Source organism: Crotalus tigris, unplaced genomic scaffold, assembly GCF_016545835.1.
Source record: "Crotalus tigris isolate CLP2741 ecotype Arizona unplaced genomic scaffold, ASM1654583v1 scf7180000018491.14276545383:2951260, whole genome shotgun sequence".
NCBI lineage: Eukaryota > Metazoa > Chordata > Lepidosauria > Squamata > Viperidae > Crotalus > Crotalus tigris.
Genome location: NW_024097037.1, coordinates 2,791,635 through 2,814,871, shown reverse-complemented (window position 1 = coordinate 2,814,871; position 23,237 = coordinate 2,791,635). Strand labels below are relative to the sequence as shown.

Genomic DNA, 23,237 nt, shown 5'->3' with positions numbered 1-23,237 from the left:
CACTTCCTAAGTCCCACAACATGACAGTGTTTAACAGAAAGGACTTGGAGTAACCAACTCTGTTGGAATATAGTGGGTGGGAAGAAATGATTGGAGACAAGGTGTCTCTCATAGGTCCTATGCCAAGCAGGGCATTAGAAGTAATAACCAGCACTTTGCATTGCTCTCAGAAAGTAGATTGGCAGCTTGAGTAGCAGCAGCACACTGACCTTAACCTTGTTACTACTTACCCTGGTGAATTTTGAACCAGCTGTAGTTGTCTGGTTGTCTTCAAGGGCAGCCCCATGTAGAGCACATTGAAATTATCCAGTTATGAGGTGACCAGGGCATGAGTAACTGGAAGGCCTCCCAATTGTGGAAAGTCTGCAACGGATGCACAAGATGAACCTCTGCAAAGGCCCTCCTGGCCACAACTGCCACTTGCTTTTTGAGCAGTAGTTGCAAGTCCAGAAAGACCCAAGTTGTACATTAGTCTAGAACAGGGATAGGGAACCTTGGCTCTTTTATGACTTGTGGACTTCAATACCCAGAATTCCTGAACCAGCCATGCTGACTCAAGAATTCTGGGAGTTGAAGTCCAAAAGTCATAAAAGAACCGAGGTTCCCTATTCCTGGACTAGAAGTTCAGCCCCATCGAAGACCAAGGATGGTAATATTCCCAACATTAGGAATCCAAACAGCTACAGCACTCAGTCTTGTTCAAAATCAGCTGAAGTCTGTTCTGTCCCATCCAGACCTCCGAACATGTCAATACAGTGACAGCTTCACCTGTGCCATTCATGATTGAAATGCAAAGCTATGTATCATCAGAATGATATGGTGTTGATAGGGCACCCCAAACTGTCTGATGACTTTAGCCTTGGTTTCAAGTAGATGTCGAACAGAAGAGATGAAAATGTTGAGTCATGTAAGGGGGCATGAATGGGATCATTTCCCCTATCAACACCAATTAGAAATGATTCCTGAGGAAAGAGGTGAACCACTGGAATCGAAATACACACATCTTAAAGTGATTGATATTGAGATGTATAGATTTAGATTATGGATTGTTATTTTAAAATTATCTGTGTTACTATTATTATTTAGAGGAGGGCTGCCTTTCAGTCACTGACTGTATGAGTCCCTGCAATCACTGCAGAGTTTTTTGACAAGATTTCAGAAGTGGTTTGACATTGCTAACTCCCAAAGTTGAGAGAGAGTATAGAGTTTCCTGCTTGAGCAGGGGGTTGGATTAGAAGGTTCCTTCCAATTCTGTTATTCTGTGTTATCCAACTGGCCTTGTTCCTAAGCAAACTGGCTTTGCTTTTGTTATACCTGCCTATTAGTTTTATAAAATATTTAAACTTATGCTTTAAAATTTGTCATTTTGAAATTAATGCATTAAAATGTTCATATGGTTCTATAATTTGCTGTGATTCAAAAGTAAACTTGCTATCTGAAGTATCTAAAATGAGAATGGCAGACTGGCATCTGAACATGATTTATCTGAAAAGAGTTGGAGGCATGCTTTATTATGTATTTTGCTCAGATGCTGCCTTGCCTTTCAAAAGATCCAGGAGGTTTACAATACAAATGAAGTACTACCACACCAGAATTAAAACACAAAAAAATATCATTTCAAAAATAGTAGCCCTATAGCCAGGGCTTTTTTTATCATAGAACACCCAGAACGGAGTTCCAGCACCTTTTTTGGATGGAACCTTGTAGGGTAGGCAAGGCGGGTTGTATGACGTGTGTGAGTTCCGGCACTTTTTTTTTTTTTTTTAGAAAAAAAGCACTGCCTGTAGCCAGATTGCACTTCTAAAGATTGTGAAAAAATATGATTTTCCTATATACTTCTCCCAAAATCCATGGTTGGAATGCTGCCTTTAATAAAGTTCAGCTTCAAGCTGTCACACCATAGGACCAAATGGCAAGATCTCCTCAGTTAATTTTAAAATATAAACTGAGAGATATCTATTTATCTATTTCATTTTGAAATTATGATACATTCAATATTCTGAATTGGGCCTGGCTAGTGAATAATTCTATCAGTGATGTTAAATTAAACCTATTCCTGCATGTGAGTTATCTGATCCTACAACTGCTATATTGCATTGTGTGAATGAATTGTTTATGTGCAAAATTTAGAAATTTGTGTGCCTTATGACAACTCTTCTTTGCAGGAAACCACCTAAGACATGTCAAATGAATGGTACAAGCATAAGGAGTTGTAAGTTGATTCTTGAGGTAAGCAATCCTTTTACAAAATCCTGGCTAACAGCTTTTTACAACAGCTGTTCTCAGTATATGATGCTGAAAAAAAACAGTATTTGATGAAGCACATTTAAAGCTACAAATTGATTAATCAATTAATCTTCTAACACCAAAAATTATTTGACTTAATATTTCTGTATATTAAAATTGTCTCATTTCAGGATATAGGGCTGAAATCTCTGTTTCAATAATAATTTGACTTGTTTACTGATGTTGGTATGTGAAGACTCAGGTATTATATATATACCATATATATACCACTCTAAATTCTTCTTCTCTTTGATCCATTCCCTTTCCTTTGGTCAAAAGGAAAAAAGAATATGTCAACTATCACCAAAGCCACCAGACTTTTAAGCATATGATGATTTTATTTACTTATTTCAATAGAAATTGAATTCAAAGCTAATATCCCAATTGATAAATTAAGAATAATGTTTAAATGTACAATTAAACATGCAAACACCATCTCTCCATCAGTAAAAACAATTATTAACACATTTCCACAAAACATTCATTAGAGAAAAAAATGAATAGAAAGTTGTTCAATAGTAGTAACTGTGACAGGGACCTCGGAGTCCTAGTGGACAATCACTTAAATATGAGCCAGCAGTGTGCTGCAACTGCCAAAAAGGCCAACACAGTGCTGGGCTGCATTAACAGAGGAATAGAATCAAGATCACGTGAAGTGTTAATACCACTTTACAATACCTTGGTAAGGCCACACTTGGAATACTGCATCCAGTTTTGGTCACCGGAATGTAAAAAAGATGTTGAGACTCTAGAAAGTACAGAGAAGAGCAACGAAGACGATTAGGGTACTGGAGGCTAAATCATATAAGGAACGGCTGCTGGAATTGGGTATGTCTAGTCTAATGAAGAGAAAGATGAGGGGAGGCATGATAGCAGTGTTCCAATATCTCAGAGGCTACCACAAAGAAGAGGGAGTTAAGCTATTCTCCAAAGCACCTGAAGGCAGGACAAGAAGCAACGGATGGAAACTAATCAAGGAGAGAAGCAACCTAGAACTAAGGAGAAACTTCCTGACAGTTAGAACAATTAACCAGTGGAACAACCTGCCTCCAGAAGCGGTGAATGCTCCAACACTGGAAGTTTTTAAGAAGAGACTGGACAGCCATTTGTCTGAAATGGTATAGGGTTCCTGCCTGAGCAGGGGGTTGGACTCGATGACCTCCAAGGTCCCTTCCAACTTTATTATTATTATTATTATTATTATTATTATTATTATTATTATTATTATTATTATTATTATTGTTGTTGTTGTTGTTGTTGTTGTTATTATTATTATTATTATTATATGACACAAAATATCATCAAAATTAAGAGTTGTAAAATTTGTCTTCATAATCTTTTTAGGAAAAGGAATTAAAATACAGTTTCAGGGAAAGGAAATTCATTCAGAACGAAGATGCCATTACAAAGAAGGTCCTTTCTCTCTTATGAATGCCAGCCTAATTTCAGATTAGGAATGAGGGATGGAACTGAGATTCAGGCTAGCATATTTTCATAACTGAGAAGAAAGTCTCATCTCTGAATCCACATCCTCTTCTATTGAGAATCTCAATTTAGATATCCATATTTGCCTGGATACTCTGGAATAATTGAACAGATAGACACAATTTTAAGCTTCCTCTATACAAAATATTTAGGACTTTAAAAGAAATTGGTTAAGTTTACATCCCAAATAAACCAGAACTAGTAAAGACCGCATATTTTTAAAGCACATTAAATTAATATGCTAAAAAATAGGGGTCACCTGATTTTCAACAGAAGTCTGGATCATATTCTGAACCAATTACAGCTTTCAAACCTTCTTCAAAAAGTCCATGTGGAATAGATTACTATAAGTCTACATAGAAAAACCAAAATTTATAGTAACAATATCAAAATCATGGTTTTCCCCAAAAAAATTCAATCCAGCTCTAGGGACATTAATTAAAATTATTTAAAGACACTTTTTGAAATTGTGAAGTATGTATCAAGATACACAGCACACACAAAAATGCATCCCTTTACAGGTCTGTTGTGGAGGTGACCTGCTATAGTATTACAGTATGTCTGTGTGAATGTTTCCTTGCAAATTATGTAACTGAACAGTAAATCTCCAATTCTAATTTAGTAGCATTTAGTACATTTAGTAGCCATACTTATCATGAGTTTATGGAACATCATCTGATATATTTTCGTTTTATGTACTGTTCTTTGCAACACCTGTGATAGTTTAAGTGGTTCTGTTCTTAATTAACAGTGCTATATTTGTTTTTAGGATTACAGCTTGGCTATTATCGACCCTCTTTTCTTGGTTGTGTCTTGCAACACTGGGAAGAAATGGACAGAAGTTCATAATCAGACAATAGAACCATTTAAGAGCAGTAAGTTGAAAATATCTGGTTTGAGATATTTGATACTGTGCCCTAGTTCACCAGATTGTATGATGTATTTTCCTGTTGTCTATTCCTATGATTCCATGTGCTATCTTCTATGTAGCCAAAATAGCACTATGCAATGGAAAACAGATTCAGCCCAGAAAAAAAGTGTAACAGTCATTATAACACGTGGGCATTAGCTATCAATGGGAGATATTCAACCAATTAAATATAGTGCTTGCTAAATCAGTAATGGAAACTCAATGATAATGATAGTTTTGGACTAAAATAATGAATGATGTGAAGAAGAAAAAAACACAGTAGCAATAATCACAACACAAGTAGGTCATAATTCGGTACTATAATGAATGTTTGCAGCTTAAAGTGATCCAGTTCTAGTTCAGGGATTGTTCTGTTCTACATTCTTCCAATTATTTGATATATAAATTTGACTCTGGTTTGTTCCCCAACAAATATGACTGTATGAAGCATCCCAAAGCAACTGAAACAGTCATCCAAACCCATAGCTCAAAATGCTCAAAACATATCAAGAACCTTCCTGTGTCATCTGTATGTATGCATGTAAAATATTTCTCCCAGGATTGCTGATGAGATGAAATAATGAGGACTGTGAATTTTATGCCAAATCATATTAGACTCAGCATAACTATTGTAGTCTCCCATGTTCTGGAAAGGCCTTGAGACCATCACTTTTTTTCACAAAGGAACACCAGTTATATAGACATTATATAATCTTCCAATTCTGAACTCCTTCAGATATATTGTACTTACAGCTCCTTCAAATCCCCAACATGGTTAAAAGCCATGTGAGTGGAACTGTGAGAGTTATAATTGCAACATAACTAGAGGGTGCCAAGCTAGCAAAGTTGCACTTTATTAAGGGAAATACTTGATACACTCATGATTAGATCAAAGCCAGCTTGGTAACTGTCCAAATTTCATACTTGCCAAATGTATTTTTTCCTCGAATATGAGATAAATTTGTTTTTAATTGACCTGGCATCAAGATGATAGTGTAGGGATTGCACAATCCATATCGCTTCTCATACTACTAAGACCAGGAACATGTTCAATCTTACCTCCCAACTTCTAATTTCATACTATATCATCTCCCATTGTCCTTATCTTTGAGGTCTATTCATCCTATTGACCATAAATGAAATCAGAAGTTTGTTTGTTTATTTGTGTCAGAAGCATCACAATTAAAATAAGGCATACTATACGATATAAATTTAAAATATAAAATACAAGATTAAAATATGTACAAATTAAACAGATCTTGCCCAGAAACTAGCAACATTAATTGTGTTCTGTTGCACCAACACAAGGTCCTCAAGTATACACTGATCGGGACACAAAAGGCAGGTATAGAATTGTGTTGTCTGCCTGTCGCAATAGCAAAGAGCAGAAGCCACAAAATAGTCCCATTTGTTCAGAGTGTCCCTGGATCTTCTGCACAGTCTATTCAATAATTTCCATACTTCCCAGCTTTTGTCAGACCCAAGGGCCAGCTCCTCCATTGTTTCCATCCAGTGTTGGTTCATTGTAGCTTTCCATAGTCCACTCTGCTTTCAAATTCTTCAAAGTCTTCCATTAACCTAAGGAAGCTTTTCCTAGGTCCTAATCTCTGATTGCTGGTTGTAAGCCATAGAAAGATTGTTGTCTAGATAGTGATGATTTGAGTTTCTTTCTGTATGCTGCTGCTTCTCTGCACACAGCAGGCAGAGCAATGTCAGCTAGGTGGTAGATCTTATCTAGAGAGATAGGTTTAAGGCATCCTGTAATAATTCTGCTAGCTTCATTCAAAGCAACATCTATTTTCCCAGCATGTGCTGATTTATACCAGACTAGGCAGGCTAATATCAAGTCTGGGTTCTATCCCCTGGGCTTCTTTCCACTGTTGAAGCTAATAATTTGTTGTCATGCAAAAGAGCCAGGTTATTCAAATCTGCCCACTGTATCACAGCCTCCCCATTTCTGTCATCATAGTGTAAGAACGTCCTGCTGCTGTAAGAATCAACCAGAACACCAGGTACGTTTCAGTAGTCAACAAAGGTTTATTTCGCTATGTCGAAAACAAAATCAGCTCTGGGAAACACCCCAGCCCAGCGTCCTATTAATCCCATCACCACACCCACCGCGCACGCCCCAATCACCCCAATTACCTAATTACCCCTGCTGAACGCAACCCCATCTGCACCACACCCTATCATCATCCTATCAATTACATTCTGTCAGACCCAGCGTCATAAATCAGCGCTGTCCGCCCACATAATGTCTGTTCATCCGGGCTTCCCGTGCAATAGAGTAAGCAGCCACGTGGTTCCTCCGTCATAGCGGAAGCGCCGGTATTAGTCCCGACACTGCTCCGCGTCCGGCTCCACCAAGGCTGTTCGGAAGTCGGTTCAGAGCTCCGGCTCCACCAAGGCTGTTCGGAAGTCGGTTCAGAGCTCCGGAGACCGGCCAACGTCCGTACATGGGTAGGATGCACGCTGGGGCTGACATCCGGCTCCCCCTCACCACAGGGCCCCCTGAAATGAAACAGAGACATTCACGTATGCTATCACCTATCCCCCTGTGTTCCTCGGTTTGTGTGGCCACAGCCTGTGATATTGACGAATCAGGGCAGGAGCGAAGACATCCCCCTCCCGAACCCAGGATGCCTCGGATAAGGGGTATCCTTTCCATAGAACCAGATAATACATATCGCCCCCCCTCCACCGGGAATCCAGTATGTCCTGTATTTCATACCTTCCCGGGGCAACGGGCCCTGGGGGAGGTTCATCATGGGTGGTCCCTTCTACTGGTTTTAATAGACTCACATGAAATACTGGGTGTATCTTACCAAGTACTCCTGGCAATTGCAGTTGCACCGTAACAGGATTGATGATACGTACTATGCGGAATGGTCCAATGTATTTTGGTGCCAGTTTCTTGCATGGTACCTGCAACTTAATATACTTGGTGGACAAGTACACCCGGTCACCCACTCTCAGGTGCATTGCCCTTCTACGACTTTTATCTGCTTGCTCCTTCACTGCCTTTTCCGCATGTTGTAACGCCTGTTTCACTGTACTCCACACCTGACCTGCACGGGACATCCAATCTCCAGGACGTATATCTGTACCCCCCTGTGGTTCAGCCCCAGGTAATGGAACCGGATCGTATCCATAAACTACTTGGAAAGGGGTCAACCCGGTGCTTTTATGCACTGCGTTGTTATACGCTAGTTCCGCGAATGGTATGAAGTCTATCCAATCTGACTGTTGGTGAGATACATAAGACCGGAGATATCGTGAGATTGCCGCATTAGCCCGTTCCGCCGCCCCATTAGTGCAAGGATGGTATGCTGAACTCAGGCCTTGTGTGGTCCCAATGCTTGCTAGGAATCTACGCCAGAATTGAGCCGTAAATTGAACACCCCTGTCCGAGATAATTCTATGGGGTGCTCCATGTAATCTATATATGTGTTGCACGAACAATGTCACTAGTCCCCTCGCAGATGGCAGTCCTTTGCAGGGGACGAAATGTGCTTGCTTCGAGAACAAGTCCACAACCGTCCATATGACCGTGTACCCTCTGATGTTCGGTAAATCAACAAGGAAATCCATCCCGATGTCCTGCCAGGGTCGGATCGGATTAGATACCGGTTGTAGCAGTCCCATTGGCCTCTTCGGTACCACTTTAGACTGCGCGCAAATCCTACATTCCTTAACGTATCGCTCAATGTCCTTCCGTAACCCGGGATTCGCCTGCAACCAGGGATCGGTCAACAATACAGTTTGCAGTTCCTCCTCAAACGTCACCACTTTGGCACATCCTTCTACGTGTGCGGGATCCCTACTACATAGCGGCATAATGGTCTGGATCACTTGTTCCTTTTTACTATCATATTGTGGTAGCCGGGAGAGTGCGTCTGCTAGGAAGTTCTTTCCTCCGGGCACCACCTTCAGGTGAAACCGGAAACGCTGAAAATACTGCGCCCATCGAACGTGTTTCGGCGCCAATCGCCTTGGAGTCTGGAGGACCGCCAGGTTCCGGTGGTCCGTCCACACCTCGAATGGGTGTTGCGCACCCTCCAATAGATGTCGCCAGGTGGACAACGCCCATTTTATCGCAAATGCTTCTTTCTCCCACACTGCCCATCGTCTCTCGGGGTCGGTAAACTTCTTGGAGGTGTATGCGCACGGTTGCAAGTTGCCTTGGCCGTTATGTTGCATCAAGAGTGCGCCAACAGCCACATCACTAGCGTCGGCCTGCACTATAAATGGCTTATTTGGGTCGGGGTGCAATAGCACTGGTTCCTCTGCGAATAGTCGTTTAAGAGACTCGAAGGCCCGTTGGCAAGCTACCGTCCATTCCAATGCCTGTTTGGGATGGGGTTTGCCAGGTGTGGTTTTGGTGCGCAACAATTGAGTTAATGGTGGAGCCACATCAGCGAAAGAGGGGATGAATTGGCGGTAGAAATTGGCAAACCCCAAGAACCTCTGCAGTTGACGACGGGTCCTCGGGGCCTGCCATTCTAGAACACTGCGCACTTTATTAGGATCCATTTCTATCCCCATAGCTGACACCCTGAACCCTAAATAATCTATCCGGTCTTTGTGAAACTCGCACTTTGACAGCTTACAGTACAGGTTGGCGTTTAACAACTTTTGCAGTACTGTCCGTACTAATTGTACATGGTCTTCTAACGTCTGCGAATAGATGAGTATATCATCCAGATAGACAAGGACGCCCCTATATAGATGATCATGTAATACTTCATTTATTAGTTGCATGAAGACGGCCGGCGCTCCTTGTAACCCGAAAGGCATCACCTTGAATTGGTAGCTGCCCAGGGGACAGTTAAATGCTGTCTTCCACTCGTCCCCTTGCCTAATGCGTACCCTATAGTATGCCTCACGGAGGTCTAGTTTTGTGAAGATTTTCCCAGCCGCCAAATGAGTGAGCAGGTCTTTCATAAGCGGCAGGGGATATACTTGGTTTATACACACTGCATTCAGACCTCGGAAGTCTACACATAACCTCAATCCCCCGTCCTTTTTTCCCTGGAATATAACTGGAGCGGCTATTCTCGAACGTGCTGGTTCTATAAAGCCTCTGGCTAGATTCTTATCAATGTACTTTCTCATTTCCTGCAGTTCTGCAAATGTCATAGGGTACATTCTGGGTTTGGGTAGCTTAACTCCTGGAGCGAGTTCGATTGCACAATCAGTCTGTCTGTGCGGCGGCAAACTATCACATTCCTGTTCGCTAAACACTGCCGCGAGATCGTCATATACCCGTGGGTATGGGGTTTTGTCCTTCTCCTGTACCGATCGTGAAGCGTTTAACTTTCTATCCCTATTCAAGCCATCTGGCGACCGCGGATGCGGACCTACTGCTAGCCGTAGGTGTCTGGACCCCTCCGCCCACCAAATGGTTGGTGTCCACTTATCCATCCACGCTAAGCCCAGAATCACAGACTCGGACATAGTGGGAACAACTATGAACCTTATCATTTCCCAATGACCCCCAATATCCATTCTAGCAGGCTCCGTTACCAATGTAGTGGGGACCCCTCCCAACAGGGAACCATCTACCTGCTCAAAACGAATCGGGGTCTTTAGTCGGGCCACCCTAATCCGCATCTGTTGTACTAACCCCTTACTAATAAGGCATCTTGTACATCCCGTATCTAATAACGCCGGACAGGGCATTACCTCACCCGTGACCGGGTTTGTCAATGAAATGGGGATGGTGAAGGGGACGATGGGGTCACTTACCATCGGATCTTCCACCGGTCCTTCGTCCTCGTATTCCTGTAATGTAGGAGACGCCCCATCGGGTGGTTGCTGGATCGGCGACTGTCCCAGTTGGTAGGCCACCCGTGATTTCTCTGTCGGTTTTTTCGATGTGGTACCCGGGGTGCCAACCGCCGTAGGTGTACCTGTGGGCTTGGGTGTTCCACACTCCGCAGCGCGGTGGCCCGGCCGATTGCAGCGGAAACACCGGAAGGTGGGCTTTGGACGTACTGTACTCAGCACGTCCGGACTGGTGCCACCTACAGGCTGATCTTGATTCCGGCGGGGCCTCTCCTCCCGTCTTCCAGGACGATCCCTCAATCCTACATCCAACTCTACCGCGGCCCTATACCAATCAGTCAAACGCCCAGCCACCCCTCGGACTATACATGCTTGGCGTATGGTGGTATCCAGACCAGTGCGGAAATGATGAATTAGCAGGCTGTCCGGCCATGACCTAAGCCTCCCTGCCACTTTTTGGAATTCTCGAATGTAGTCCTGTACTGGTCTGCCCCCTTGCCGCAGACCCACTAACTGGGCTTCAGCCCGTAGCAGGCGTGTTGGGTCCTCGAACCTTGTTTTTAGTGCGTCGAGGAAAAGACCCACATCGGCTAACTCCCTGGCCTGGTCGCTATATAGGTCTGCGGCCCAAGCAGCGGCCTCACCTTGCAGACTCGCTGTTACCGCGACCACCATGGCCCAGTTGGACGAGTACAAGGTTGTATAACGGTCCAGATGGTTAAGAACGTGGCTTAGAAATACTGCCAACCTGTCTGGATCCCCGTCAAACGTGAGGGAAATTGGTGGGGGATTCCATATCATCTGCTGGGGCCATGTAGCCGGTACCCTACCGCCATATGGACCCGTCCCTGGATACGCCCTGGAACTGGGTCCTGCTCCCAGGTTCTCCAGCCCATCTCCATCCGGACCTTCCGGTGGAGCCCGCGCCTCTCGTGTATCCAGTCTATACCGTGGACGCTCAGTTCCGGTTTGCCTTGCCATCGAATCCCGGATTGTAAACCGACCCCCTTGCGGCAATTTGAACTCCGGGCTCGCCAGTTGAAAGTGGGACACATAAGGGGTACTATCCTTACCAGGGCTGCGAACGGTATCTGGGTAAATCCGTTCCCCAAACTGTTCCCTAAGGACCTCTAACGTATATTGGCCTGGAGCTGTGGAGCAGCTCCAATCTTCCTCGTCATCTCCGGCCATCCTGCGTTCCCTCCAGCCAGCGAAACTAGGTGCCAACCGCCGCCCCCTACCATCCCCCAAGGGACCGGCAGCTGCTCCGGCCCACCACTCGTCGTCCGCCGACGTTGGTTTGCGTCGTTTAGGTCCATGCTCCACAGCCGCAGGGAAACGTCCTTTCTCCTTCGGGCGTGTCGCCACACGCTCCTCTTCCTCGACTCCTACGTCCGGATTCTCCGACTGTTCGTCGGCTTCCTCAGCCTCCACATCCATAACCGGTTCCTCTCCCTGTGTCCCTTCAGCCATAGCTCCACGAAAAGCAAGACGAAGTGAGAGCTGATTTACTGTAAGAACATCCTGCTGCTGTAAGAATCAACCAGAACACCAGGTACGTTTCAGTAGTCAACAAAGGTTTATTTCGCTATGTCGAAAACAAAATCAGCTCTGGGAAACACCCCAGCCCAGCGTCCTATTAATCCCATCACCACACCCACCGCGCACGCCCCAATCACCCCAATTACCTAATTACCCCTGCTGAACGCAACCCCATCTGCACCACACCCTATCATCATCCTATCAATTACATTCTGTCAGACCCAGCGTCATAAATCAGCGCTGTCCGCCCACATAATGTCTGTTCATCCGGGCTTCCCGTGCAATAGAGTAAGCAGCCACGTGGTTCCTCCGTCATAGCGGAAGCGCCGGTATTAGTCCCGACACTGCTCCGCGTCCGGCTCCACCAAGGCTGTTCGGAAGTCAGTTCAGAGCTCCGCCTCCACCAAGGCTGTTCGGAAGTCGGTTCAGAGCTCCGGAGACCGGCCAACGTCCGTACATGGGTAGGATGCACGCTGGGGCTGACACATAGGTTACCCCCAGATGCTGCTTTGACAATTAAATTCTCCAGCGACAAAACTTATTTTATATTTAATAAATAATAAATACTTATTAAATTCATCACCCTTGATCTCAGTTAGTGGTGGTTTATACACTGAAGTGACCATATAGTTGCTCAGCTTTACAGTTATTACTTCCATGTTATTTGTTTCTGATACTGATGGCTTCACAAAATCTGCACTGCCATACTGTCAGTGGGGCCTCTCTGCTACAAGCCACATGCTCAGTATTTTAGGTCTTCTCTGTTTCTGTGGATCTCCTGTGTACACAGGACATTTGCAGTATATTTTTGGCACAACTCCTGCAACAGTTCTTCCTTATATATGGACAAATGTTTACTGAAATAATAGTCATCTGTGCACCTGAAAAGATCCTTTCTGGGATGCCCATAGTGTCACAGGTGAGAATGAGCACTTCACCATGTTTTGGACGCTTCTTGATTGAAAGGATTAGCCAGCTATAAACCGTTGCCCAGGAGATGCCTGGATGTGTTAGTAGCACTCATTCTTGGGGGAGGCTGTTTTCATGTCTCCCTTTCTTTGGGGAGGCTCCTTTCAATCAGAGGTTTGTTTACCTCAATATCCTATTCCAATACGGCTTTATCTCCAGCAAAATGCTCTATGCTAACCACAATGCTTAAGAGACCACCTAATCCAAAGTGAGTCTGCCTGTCCTAAGAATATCCAAAGACAATCTGCTCACCATACCATCATGGTGTGAAGTTAGGGGTGGAGGATGCATGGACTGGAAAGCAAGCCTTCTTTTTGGTAGTCCTTATATTCAGGAAACACTATGAACCAAGTAATATGGTTGGCTCCCTCTCTTCTGGCATTTAAGATGTTGTTTGCTTAGTTTTTACACAGACTTTTGTTGCCCAGTTGTATTGGTGGGTCATCACGTATTCTTCCTATACCTGGTTTAATTTATTCATTTAGAACATTTTAATGGTCATTTAATTGAAACAGTATGACTTTAGGTGGCATAAAAGACATTGTTAAACAAAGATACATAGGAAAACAACACCTGTCAGCCGACTAAAGCAATTAAATCACAATCAGAACTAGTATATACTGTATTTCACCAGTTGGGAACTCAATTCTAACCCAAGCACCTACAGAAAGAACCAATTTTTTAACTACTTTTCTAAAAAATTACAAGCTTGAAGCCAACTGTATATTGGGGGATCCATGATTCCAAAGTGCAGGGGCTTGCCACTGTGGGCTTCATAAGTGATAATCAGCATTCTGAGTTGCACCTGGAAACCTATAGAGACTTAGTGCAGCTCATGGAGTAGAAAAGTCACATAAACATAATGAGAAATGTCCATAACAACCCCCGCCATTGCAACTGAACTTCCAGATGGTCTTTCAGGGCAACCTGATGTTGAGCACATTGCAATAAGCCAATCAGGAGATGATTAAGATATGAGTGTCTGTGAGAAGGTCCAGGAACAGGTGCAACTGACACTCTTCAAACAAGAACTGTGAGGCCAAAAAGACTCCAAAATTGTACACTGAATTTGAATGAGACAGTGAATGCCTACTCAGAATCAAAGTTGAAGTCTCTACAGTTCCAGTGCTGTAGGGCTGAGCTGGAGCCTGTTCTTCCTCATTCAAGCTTCCATTTCATTTATTGCTTTTCTATAGTTTGTAATCTATAGTTTGTAATCCCTTTATGGATTACTGCCTTGTCGTGGCGAAGGGGCTTGTGTAACTCAATGAAGCTATAAGCTATGCCGTGCAGGGCCACCCAAGACGGACAGGTCATAGCAGAGAGTTCTGACAAAATGTGATCCACTGGAGAAGGAAATGGCAAACCACTCCAGTATCTTTGCCATGAAAACCCCATGGACAGTACTAAAAGGCAAAAAGATATGACGCTGGAAGATGAGCCCCTCAGGTCGGAAGGTGTCCAATATGCTACTGGGGAAGAGCAGAGGGCTAGTACTAGTAGCGCCAGAAAGAATGAAGCGACTGGGCCAAAGCCGAAAGGACGCTCAGCTGTGGATATATCTGGTGGTGAAAGGAAAGTCCGATGCTGTAAAGATTTTTTCTCCATAGGAACCTGGAATGTAAGATCCATGAATCAAGGCAAGCTAGACGTAGTCAAAAAAGAGATGACAAGACTGAACATCGACATCTTAGGAATCAGCGAACTAAAATGGACAGGAATGGGTGAATTTAACTCAGATGACCATCAGGTATACTACTGTGGGCAAGAATCCCTCAGAAGAAATGGAGTAGCCTTCATAGTCAATAAAAGAATAGGAAAAGCAATACTGGGATACAATCCCCAAAATGACAGAATGATCTCAATTCGAATCCAAGGCAAACCATTCAATATCACAATAGTCCAAATCTATGCCCCAACCACTGGTGCTGAAGAGGATGAAATTGACCAGTTCTATGAAGCCCTACAGCACCTTATAGAATTAACACCAAAAAATGATGTCCTTATCATCATGGGGGATTGGAATGCTAAGGTAGGAAGCCAAAAGATAACCAGAATAACAGGCAAGTTTGGCCTTGGAGTACAAAATGAAGCAGGGCACAGGCTAATAGAATTTTGTCAAGAGAATACGATGGTCATAACAAACACTCTTTTCCAACAACCCAAGAGACGGCTCTACACATGGACATCACCAGACGGTCAACATAGAAATCAGATTGACTATGTGCTCTGCAGCCAAAGATGGAGAAGCTCTATACAGTCAGTAAAAACAAGACCAGGAGCTGACTGTGGCTCAGATCATGAGCTTCTCGTTGCAAAATTTAGGCTTAAATTGAAAAAAGTAGGGAAAAGCACTAGGCCACTCAGGTATGAACTAAATCATATTCCTAATGAATATACAGTAGAGGTGACAAATAGATTTAGGAATTAGATCTGATAGACAGAGTGCCTGAAGAACTATGGATGGAAGTTCGCAACATTGTACAAGAGGTAGCAACTAAAACCATCCCAAAGAAAAAGAAATGCAAGAAAGCAAAATGGCTGTCTGAGGAAGCTTTGCAAATAGCTGAGGAAAGAAGGGAAGCGAAAGGCAAAGGAGAAAGAGAAAGATACACCCAATTGAATGCAGAATTCCAGAGAGTAGCTAGAAGAGATAAGAATGCCTTCTTAAATGAACAGTGCAAAGAAATAGAAGAAAACAACAGAATAGGGAGGACCAGAGATCTCTTCAAGAAAATTGGAGATATGAAGGGAACGTTTCATGCAAAGATGGGCATGATAAAGGACCAAAATGGCAGGGACCTAACAGAGGCAGAAGAGATTAAGAAGAGATGGCAAAACTACACAGAAGAACTATACAAGAATGAGCTTAACATCCCAGATAACCACAATGAGATGGTCACTGACCTCGAACCAGACATCCTAGAATGTGAAGTGAAATGGGCCTTAGAAAATCTGAGCAACAACAAAGCTAGTGGAGGTGACAGTATTCCAGCTGAGCTATTCAAAATCTTAAAAGACGATGCAGTAAAAGTGCTACACTCAATTTGCCAGCAAATTTGGAAAACTCAACAGTGGCCACAGGATTGGAAAAGGTCAGTTTACATTCCAATTCCAAAGAAAGGCAATGTCAAAGAATGTTCAAACTATCGCACCATTGCACTCATTTCACATGCTAGTAAAGTTATGCTTAAAATCCTACAAGCTAGACTCCAGCAGTATGTGGATCGAGAACTACCAGAAGTACAGGCAGGATTTCGAAGAGGCAGAGGAACTAGAGATCAAATTGCCAACATACGCTGGATCATGGAGAAAGCTAGGGAGTTCCAGAAAAACATCTACTTCTGCTTCATTGACTATGCAAAAGCCTTTGATTGTGTGGATCACAACAAATTGTGGCAAGTTCTTAAAGAGATGGGAGTACCAGACCATCTCATTTGTCTCTTGAGAAACCTATATGCGGGTCAAGAAGCAACAGTGAGAACTGGACACGGAACCACTGATTGGTTCAAAATTGGAAAAGGAGTCCGGCAAGGCTGTATACTGTCGCCCTGCCTATTTAACTTATATGCAGAGCACATCATGAGAAAGGCAGGGCTAGATGAATCAAAAGTTGGAATTAAGATTGCCGGGAGAAATATCAACAACCTAAGATATGCAGATGATACCACTCTAATGGCAGAAAGTGAAGAGGAACTAAAGAGCCTCTTGATGCGGGTGAAGAAGGAGAGTGCAAAAGTTGGCTTGAAACTCAACATTAAGAAAACCAAAATCATGGCATCCGGCCCTCTCAATTCCTGGCAAATAGATGGGGAAGAAATGGAGGTAGTGACAGATTTTATTTTTCTGGGCTCCAAGATCACCTCAGATGGGGACTGCAGCCAAGAAATTAAAAGACGCTTGCTCCTGGGGAGGAAAGCTATGGCAAATCTAGACAGCATACTAAAAAGCAGAGACATCACCCTGCCAACAAAAGTGCGTATAGTCCAGGCCATGGTTTTCCCAGTTGCAATGTATGGCTGTGAAAGTTGGACCATAAGAAAGGCTGAGCGCCAAAGAATTGAGGCCTTTGAACTATGGTGCTGGAGAAGACTCCTGCGAGTCCCTTGGACTGCAAGGCGTTCAAACCGGTCAGTCCTAGAAGAGATCAACCCCGACTGCTCTTTAGAAGGCCAGATCCTGAAGTTGAAACTCAAATACTTTGGCCACCTAATGAGAAGGAAGGACTCACTGGAGAAGGGCCTAATGCTGGGAAAGATTGAGGGCAATAGAAGAAGGGGACGACAGAGAATGAGATGGCTGGATGGAGTCACTGAAGCAGTAGGTGTGAACTTAAATGGACTCCAGAAGATGGTAGAGGACAGGAAGACCTGAAGGAACATTGTCCATGGGGTCGCGATGGGTCGGACACAACTTCACAATTAACAACAACAAATAGTTTGTGTTGTTGTTCCCTGCTGAGAATCATGAGATAGTAGTAGGAAAATGTGGTATAAGAATAAATCTTTAGGAAGTAGCAAACACTATATAATTTGACATCTTGAATGGGCAGGGTTCATCAAAGAAAATTTGCTTCTAAATGCTTCCAGCAACAACAGCTCTAAGCTAGAGTGAAATGGGGGGGGGGGTGTGGATTAAAAAAGAAAGCCCTCTCTTCCTAATTCTCTTACTGCAGCTGTTGTGGCTGGAACTGTAGATGGAATAGCCCCAGAGAAAATCCCTGTCACACACACATGTGCACATAGACATTAAATGTTTTACCAGTTTGATTTCCTTGGGGATAGGCTTCTTTACTCACAAAAATATTTCCCATGGGACAGTTCCAGCAAAACTGATGTCAGTTAGAGAAGGGGGTAGTATGAACACATTTCTCCCCATCTCCTTGCAACTTTTGTGACTATGTCCCCAGCAAGTGGCTACATATTGTAGAGGCTCCATACATCACAGAAAGTACCACTTGATTCCTGATTCTGCCGTATTCTTTCAATTCTGCTTCTTAGCTGGATAAAACCTCTTTGGCAATCAAAATATTCTACTCCCTATTTGTCTAATGATAATTGTAGTAGATTGGAGGGCAATTAGAATTATTAGGTAGTTAGGACAATTATCCCTCTTTCTGTGGACTGTTTCTTTGTGGCCAGCTATACACAAAAATGGGGGAAGTGGTCAAAAATAATTATTCTTACTGAAGTTTATGATAGCCACAAGGTTTGAAATATACAGTATACTATTAAAAATGTTAGTTATCAGTTTCTTTCTTGCTTTCAAAATTAGTTCAACTTCAGCCTCCTTGCAACTTGCAACTGGAAAATGCCAGCAAGCCTTCCTACAATTTAACATGGACACTTTGTGTTGTCTCCCATTATCTAAAAGAAAAACTGGAATATGAAATACGATATAGAGCAAATTCTTCTGGTGAGGTAAGCAGAAAGATAGTGGAAGGCAACAACTTGATAGCACTGATTTTTTTTTTTTTTAGTCTGCAATTCTGCTTTGGACAGACAATAAGATAAGCAATATGGTGTAGGAAAACAAAACCACACAGTACAAGTACAAAGGCATGGAAGAAATATCATCTATTCTTGAAACCTGATAACAATTGGCTGCAGCCCAAATCTTTGGCTTACTTCACATACCAGTCTAAGCCACTTAGATGAATAAATAAAGATTCTTTGATGAATAAATCACAGTTGGCTAGGTTCATATATGTTAAACCAAAATAAACATAACCCAGATACTGTGATTTATAAATCAAGGTTTAGGTTTACTAAGTTGTCAAATTCTAATTAATTGTAACTTAATTGTCAAACTGAGTTTGCTAAACCCAAGGTAATGGCTTCATACAATGTACAAGCCAAAGTATTGGCTGTGCTCAGCCATCATCATTACATTTGACAACTGCTCAAAACTGGGAAAAATTAAAAGCTGACATGTTTGCCCAGCCTGAATTGATACAAGAGAGATCCATTTTCAAAATGTCACCAGTGGTATCCATCGGAGTGAAGGAAGGTATCAGTTGACACACTCATAAAGGGGCCAAGGCTTCAGTCATGCTGTTTCAACTACCTTAGGTTTTTTTTACATCCTCCTGCACCCCCAAATTCCACTGATCCCCACTTATACTTTGAAGCCTTCAGGGTGATTTAGCTTATCTTAACTTGCAAAGTTGCTAGGAAGATGAAATGGGGAATGGGGAGAACTCTGAATAAAACCTTGGTCCTCCTTGGAGGAAGGACCTTTAAGTAGTAAAAATGAAACATTCTTCCAATTTTAATATAGATAAGATGCATCTTTAGTTGTTGCAAATTTTAAAAACAGAAATGGGGCATTATTTATATAATATTAGTCTGTGAAGTTTCTTGTATTTGTGGAGATTGATCCATAAATTCAGAAAGAACTGAATTCTCTAACTGAGCATTGTTGAAATGTGTTACATTCCTATAATACCCAGCTTGGGTGTGAACTATAGCCTATGGAGAAGATAAGACTGTCTGGAAGCCACTGTAGGTTGGGCAATCTTCTTGTATCAATAGTTGCACTGTATTTGTGTGTATGTGTTTGTGCGCTTGTATATTTTCCAGTCACTGAAATCTATAGCTACTGCTGCAGTAATATCATTAGAGTGGCCAAAGCTGGAATATTTAAAGATGGGGGGACGACATATTTTAAGGATGGAAGCCTTAAGACCTATTTTGCTTCATAACTATAAGGCTATCAATTCTCCATCCTATTTTGGTGGCAAATATGCAAAAGTTATATATACTACAACTACACACAACTCAAATGTCATTACTTTTGATTCCATTTTGCAGACCGAAACAATCCTGCCCATAGCTCAGGATCAGAAATGGGTAATAATTGAGAACCTTTCTCCTGACACAGTGTTTGAGGCAGCCATTCGTGTCAAAATAAAACAGAGCAGCTATTACAACAGTATATGGAGCAGATGGAGCACACCTCCTTTAAGATGGAGGACAGATCCTGAAGGTAAGGTGCATAATAGAAGGCTTGGGTCATCTCTAGAGAACATGTTGAGATAATAAATCCCAAGAACTTAAGTAGAAAACTCAAGAATGATGTTTAACAATAATACTTGACCTTAAAAAAAATTTAAATAAGAAATCTGGTGATACACATATGAGTTAGGATGCGGGAGGAAGTTTCAGGCAAACAAACAAATCTACAATTTAATGTGCAGGATTTTGAATGGGTATATTCCAACATACATGCATCTCACATGTGCAAAATTAGGGACAATTTCTTGTCTTACCACTTTTGCATGAGTTTACTCAAAAGCCTATTTCAAATAATATTTTTCTTAAAATATTGCATTTATACACTTGAGATTTTTGGTTTGTGCTCACAATCCTTTTTTAATTAGGAATGAACACACTTCAGAAATGTATTTATTATAATATTTATATAGTGCCATCTTCCATATGATTCCAGGTGGTTTATAATTCAAACATATACTATAAAACAAAGCAGTGAACATTATTTTAAAGAAACGTGTCTAAAAATACTTACATTAAACAAAACAAACTAAAATTAAATTCTGAATTAGGAAATGTTTCTGACTGGATCACACAAGCACAGCACTCCCTGCTGTTAATTAAAACAGCCATTTTTTTTTTCCAGGATTCAGCCTGAGCTGTAAAAAAGAGTAGCTGAGCCCATTGATAGAAGTTAATGTGCCTCTTTTAAATTTTTACTTTCAAAGGCTGCTAAATATCAGATGTGTGAAAGATTAGATTTGGATTCAAATCTTTTGCTTCCAAATGCAAAAGGTCTCATGAGGAATTTTTAATCAATATACTTTTTCAGGATGTTATTTGTTATTTGGGACTACATGATACATCTGGAATTTATAAGAGTAAGTGTGATATAATGGTTATGTGTTGGTTTAGGATTGAACTAGGACAAACACAAGTTCGAATCTTTCTTCAGACATGGAAGTCTGACAATTTTGAGTCAGTATCTATCTCCTAGTTCAACCAATCCCATAGAACTGTTGATATGGATAAAATTAAAAGGGGAACTATATGCAATTGCCACTTGATTCCTAAAGGAAAAGTGGAATATAAATCTAATGAATAAATACTAGCTTCTATATGGATTCTATTTTTTCACACAATAGTTGCTATTTTTACCTAAAAGCTAGTACAACCAAGGATGTCAACAGAGGAGATAAAAAAATAAGGCTAGTAGCAACTGTGGCAAATGTAACAAAGGTAGAACCTTAGTCATCCAGTTCTGGGGCCATCTTGACTTTTCTGGTTTCCTATTTCCCATGGGTGCCTCTGAGTACAGATGGAGCCAGAATTGCAAATCAGTTCTTTGACTCCAGAATGCTGTGCTCCGACACTTATGTTAGATACAAACTGAGAGTACTCAAACACAAGTAACTAGTTCACAAACTACATGCAAGGCAAAGATAGAATTAACCAGTGGAACAGCTTGCCTTCAGAAACTGTGGGTGCTCCATCATTGGAGGTTTTTAAGAAGAAACTGTACAGTCACTTGTCTGAGATGGTATACTGTAGGTTCTCCTGCTTGAGTGAGGGGCTAGAGTAGAAGACCACCAAGGTGCCTTCCAGCTTCTATTCTATTCTATTCTATTCCATTCTATTCCATTCTATTCTATTCTATAAGTTCCTCATGCTCAATGATAAATTAGCACCTAAAAATCCACAAGGAAGGAGACAATGATGATTGTTAGAAAACAAATACAGTACAAAACCAGTCAAAACATGCAAAACATGCATCAAAAGCATAGGCTAGCAGCCAATCATCATTTTTATCTTTTTAAGAAGGGGTTGGCAAGTATTCTTAGAAATAAAGATTGTGCCAAAGATTAGTGTTTCCCTTTACCATGTCTTATACTAGTTTTTATTGCAGAGGTGGTTAATCTCAAAAACAACAAAGAACCTGATAGGAAACAATTAGTTTTCTGCAAGGATCATGATGCACATTATGGAGGGTTGCAGTACACCAAAGTAGGGACAAGGGGACCAGTTCAGATCTTTAGTCATATCTGAATTTCATGGGATGGTTTGGAGGAGACAACACTCATCACCTATAAGGATATATTGCCTATAAGTGGTAGAAAGGAACATTATATCCTCTTTTTGAAGAAAAAGCAAGACCAGAATAATTACAAAATAATTACAAAAGCAGAACAAAAAATTATCTTCCTCTTATTCATTAAACAAAATCTTAAGTCTACAGTGTTGTATTGTATGAGCCCATATTGCTTTACATATGGAGTCTTCTTCTATATTCAGATAAGACCTAGTTATCTTCAATGAATAGCTAATTTCTACTTTTTGTTTCTGGTTATTTTTGGAGCATCGCCACAAACTACATTCTTTCCAGTTATTGTAGCCATTGCTGGGAGTTTCATCATTTCCATCTTCATCATTTTCTTGATTGTATCTCCAGCATCAAAACGGTAAAAGTGAGCTGAAAACTTACTTCTGTCCTCTTGCTAGTTTTATTAAAAGCATTATCTCCTGGACTACTAATGCAGGTTTCCACTTTGGCAAAATTTCAAATTGATAAGATGTATTTATACATAAATTAAGGGATCCATTTAAACACAGAAGGTTTACTTATTTTTGAAAATGTACATACTGTCAGGGGTGCTTGGCTATTCTTTTATTTGATATCAAAAATTTCCCGCATGCTCAGCATACACTTTCTCTTATATTTACAGCAGCATGGGGATTTCCTCAGAGACTATTCTCTGTGACACTTTCTTGATTGACAATATGATCAAGTTAGTTTGTGTTGTGACTATATGAATATTTCAGAAAGCACTACACAGAAGAATCCACTTTTGAAGAGACCTAAAAGATTTTAGGGAAAAACAAATATAAACAAGAACTGTAAACAGGATCTATGATGAGACAACCAGAATGACTAGATAGAAAAGGAATATTATACTGATGTGATTATTATCTGAAGAAATATTAGAAAACTTTTATACTCAATCGTCATTCATTAAAACAACAAGAATTGTATTAACTTAAGGTTGGTAAAAGAGAACATTATGGGAAAAAGAAGAAATCAAATAAAGTTATTATGTGGATTATAGATTATGAAAATCAACTGTTAGTGAATATTTCTTAAATGTAAACCCAGACAACACACTGTTTACCGAACATTAAGGTGATTATGTTAAAAAATTAAAACACCCTGTTGCCCAAATATGGGAGAGAGAAATCTTTTGCCTTGTATCAGCTCAAACTAGAGCCAT

At 41.5% G+C, this 23,237-nt stretch overlaps 1 protein-coding gene across 4 annotated transcripts in view; it reads left to right on the top strand.

The window, feature by feature from the left end:
* The window catches only part of IL2RB (interleukin 2 receptor subunit beta), a 35,836-nt gene that overhangs the window by 5,893 nt on the left and 6,706 nt on the right, over positions 1-23,237 (top strand). For 3 of the 4 annotated variants that reach the window (XM_039353124.1, XM_039353123.1, XM_039353122.1), the window contains exons 4-8: positions 2,166-2,229; positions 4,541-4,646; positions 18,254-18,399; positions 19,792-19,966; positions 22,328-22,430. In XM_039353124.1, coding sequence (XP_039209058.1) covers positions 2,166-2,229; positions 4,541-4,646; positions 18,254-18,399; positions 19,792-19,966; positions 22,328-22,430 — 594 coding nt within the window. The remainder of the gene's footprint in view (positions 1-2,165; positions 2,230-4,540; positions 4,647-18,253; positions 18,400-19,791; positions 19,967-22,327; positions 22,431-23,237) is intronic. The other variant, XM_039353125.1, reaches the window with a different exon arrangement.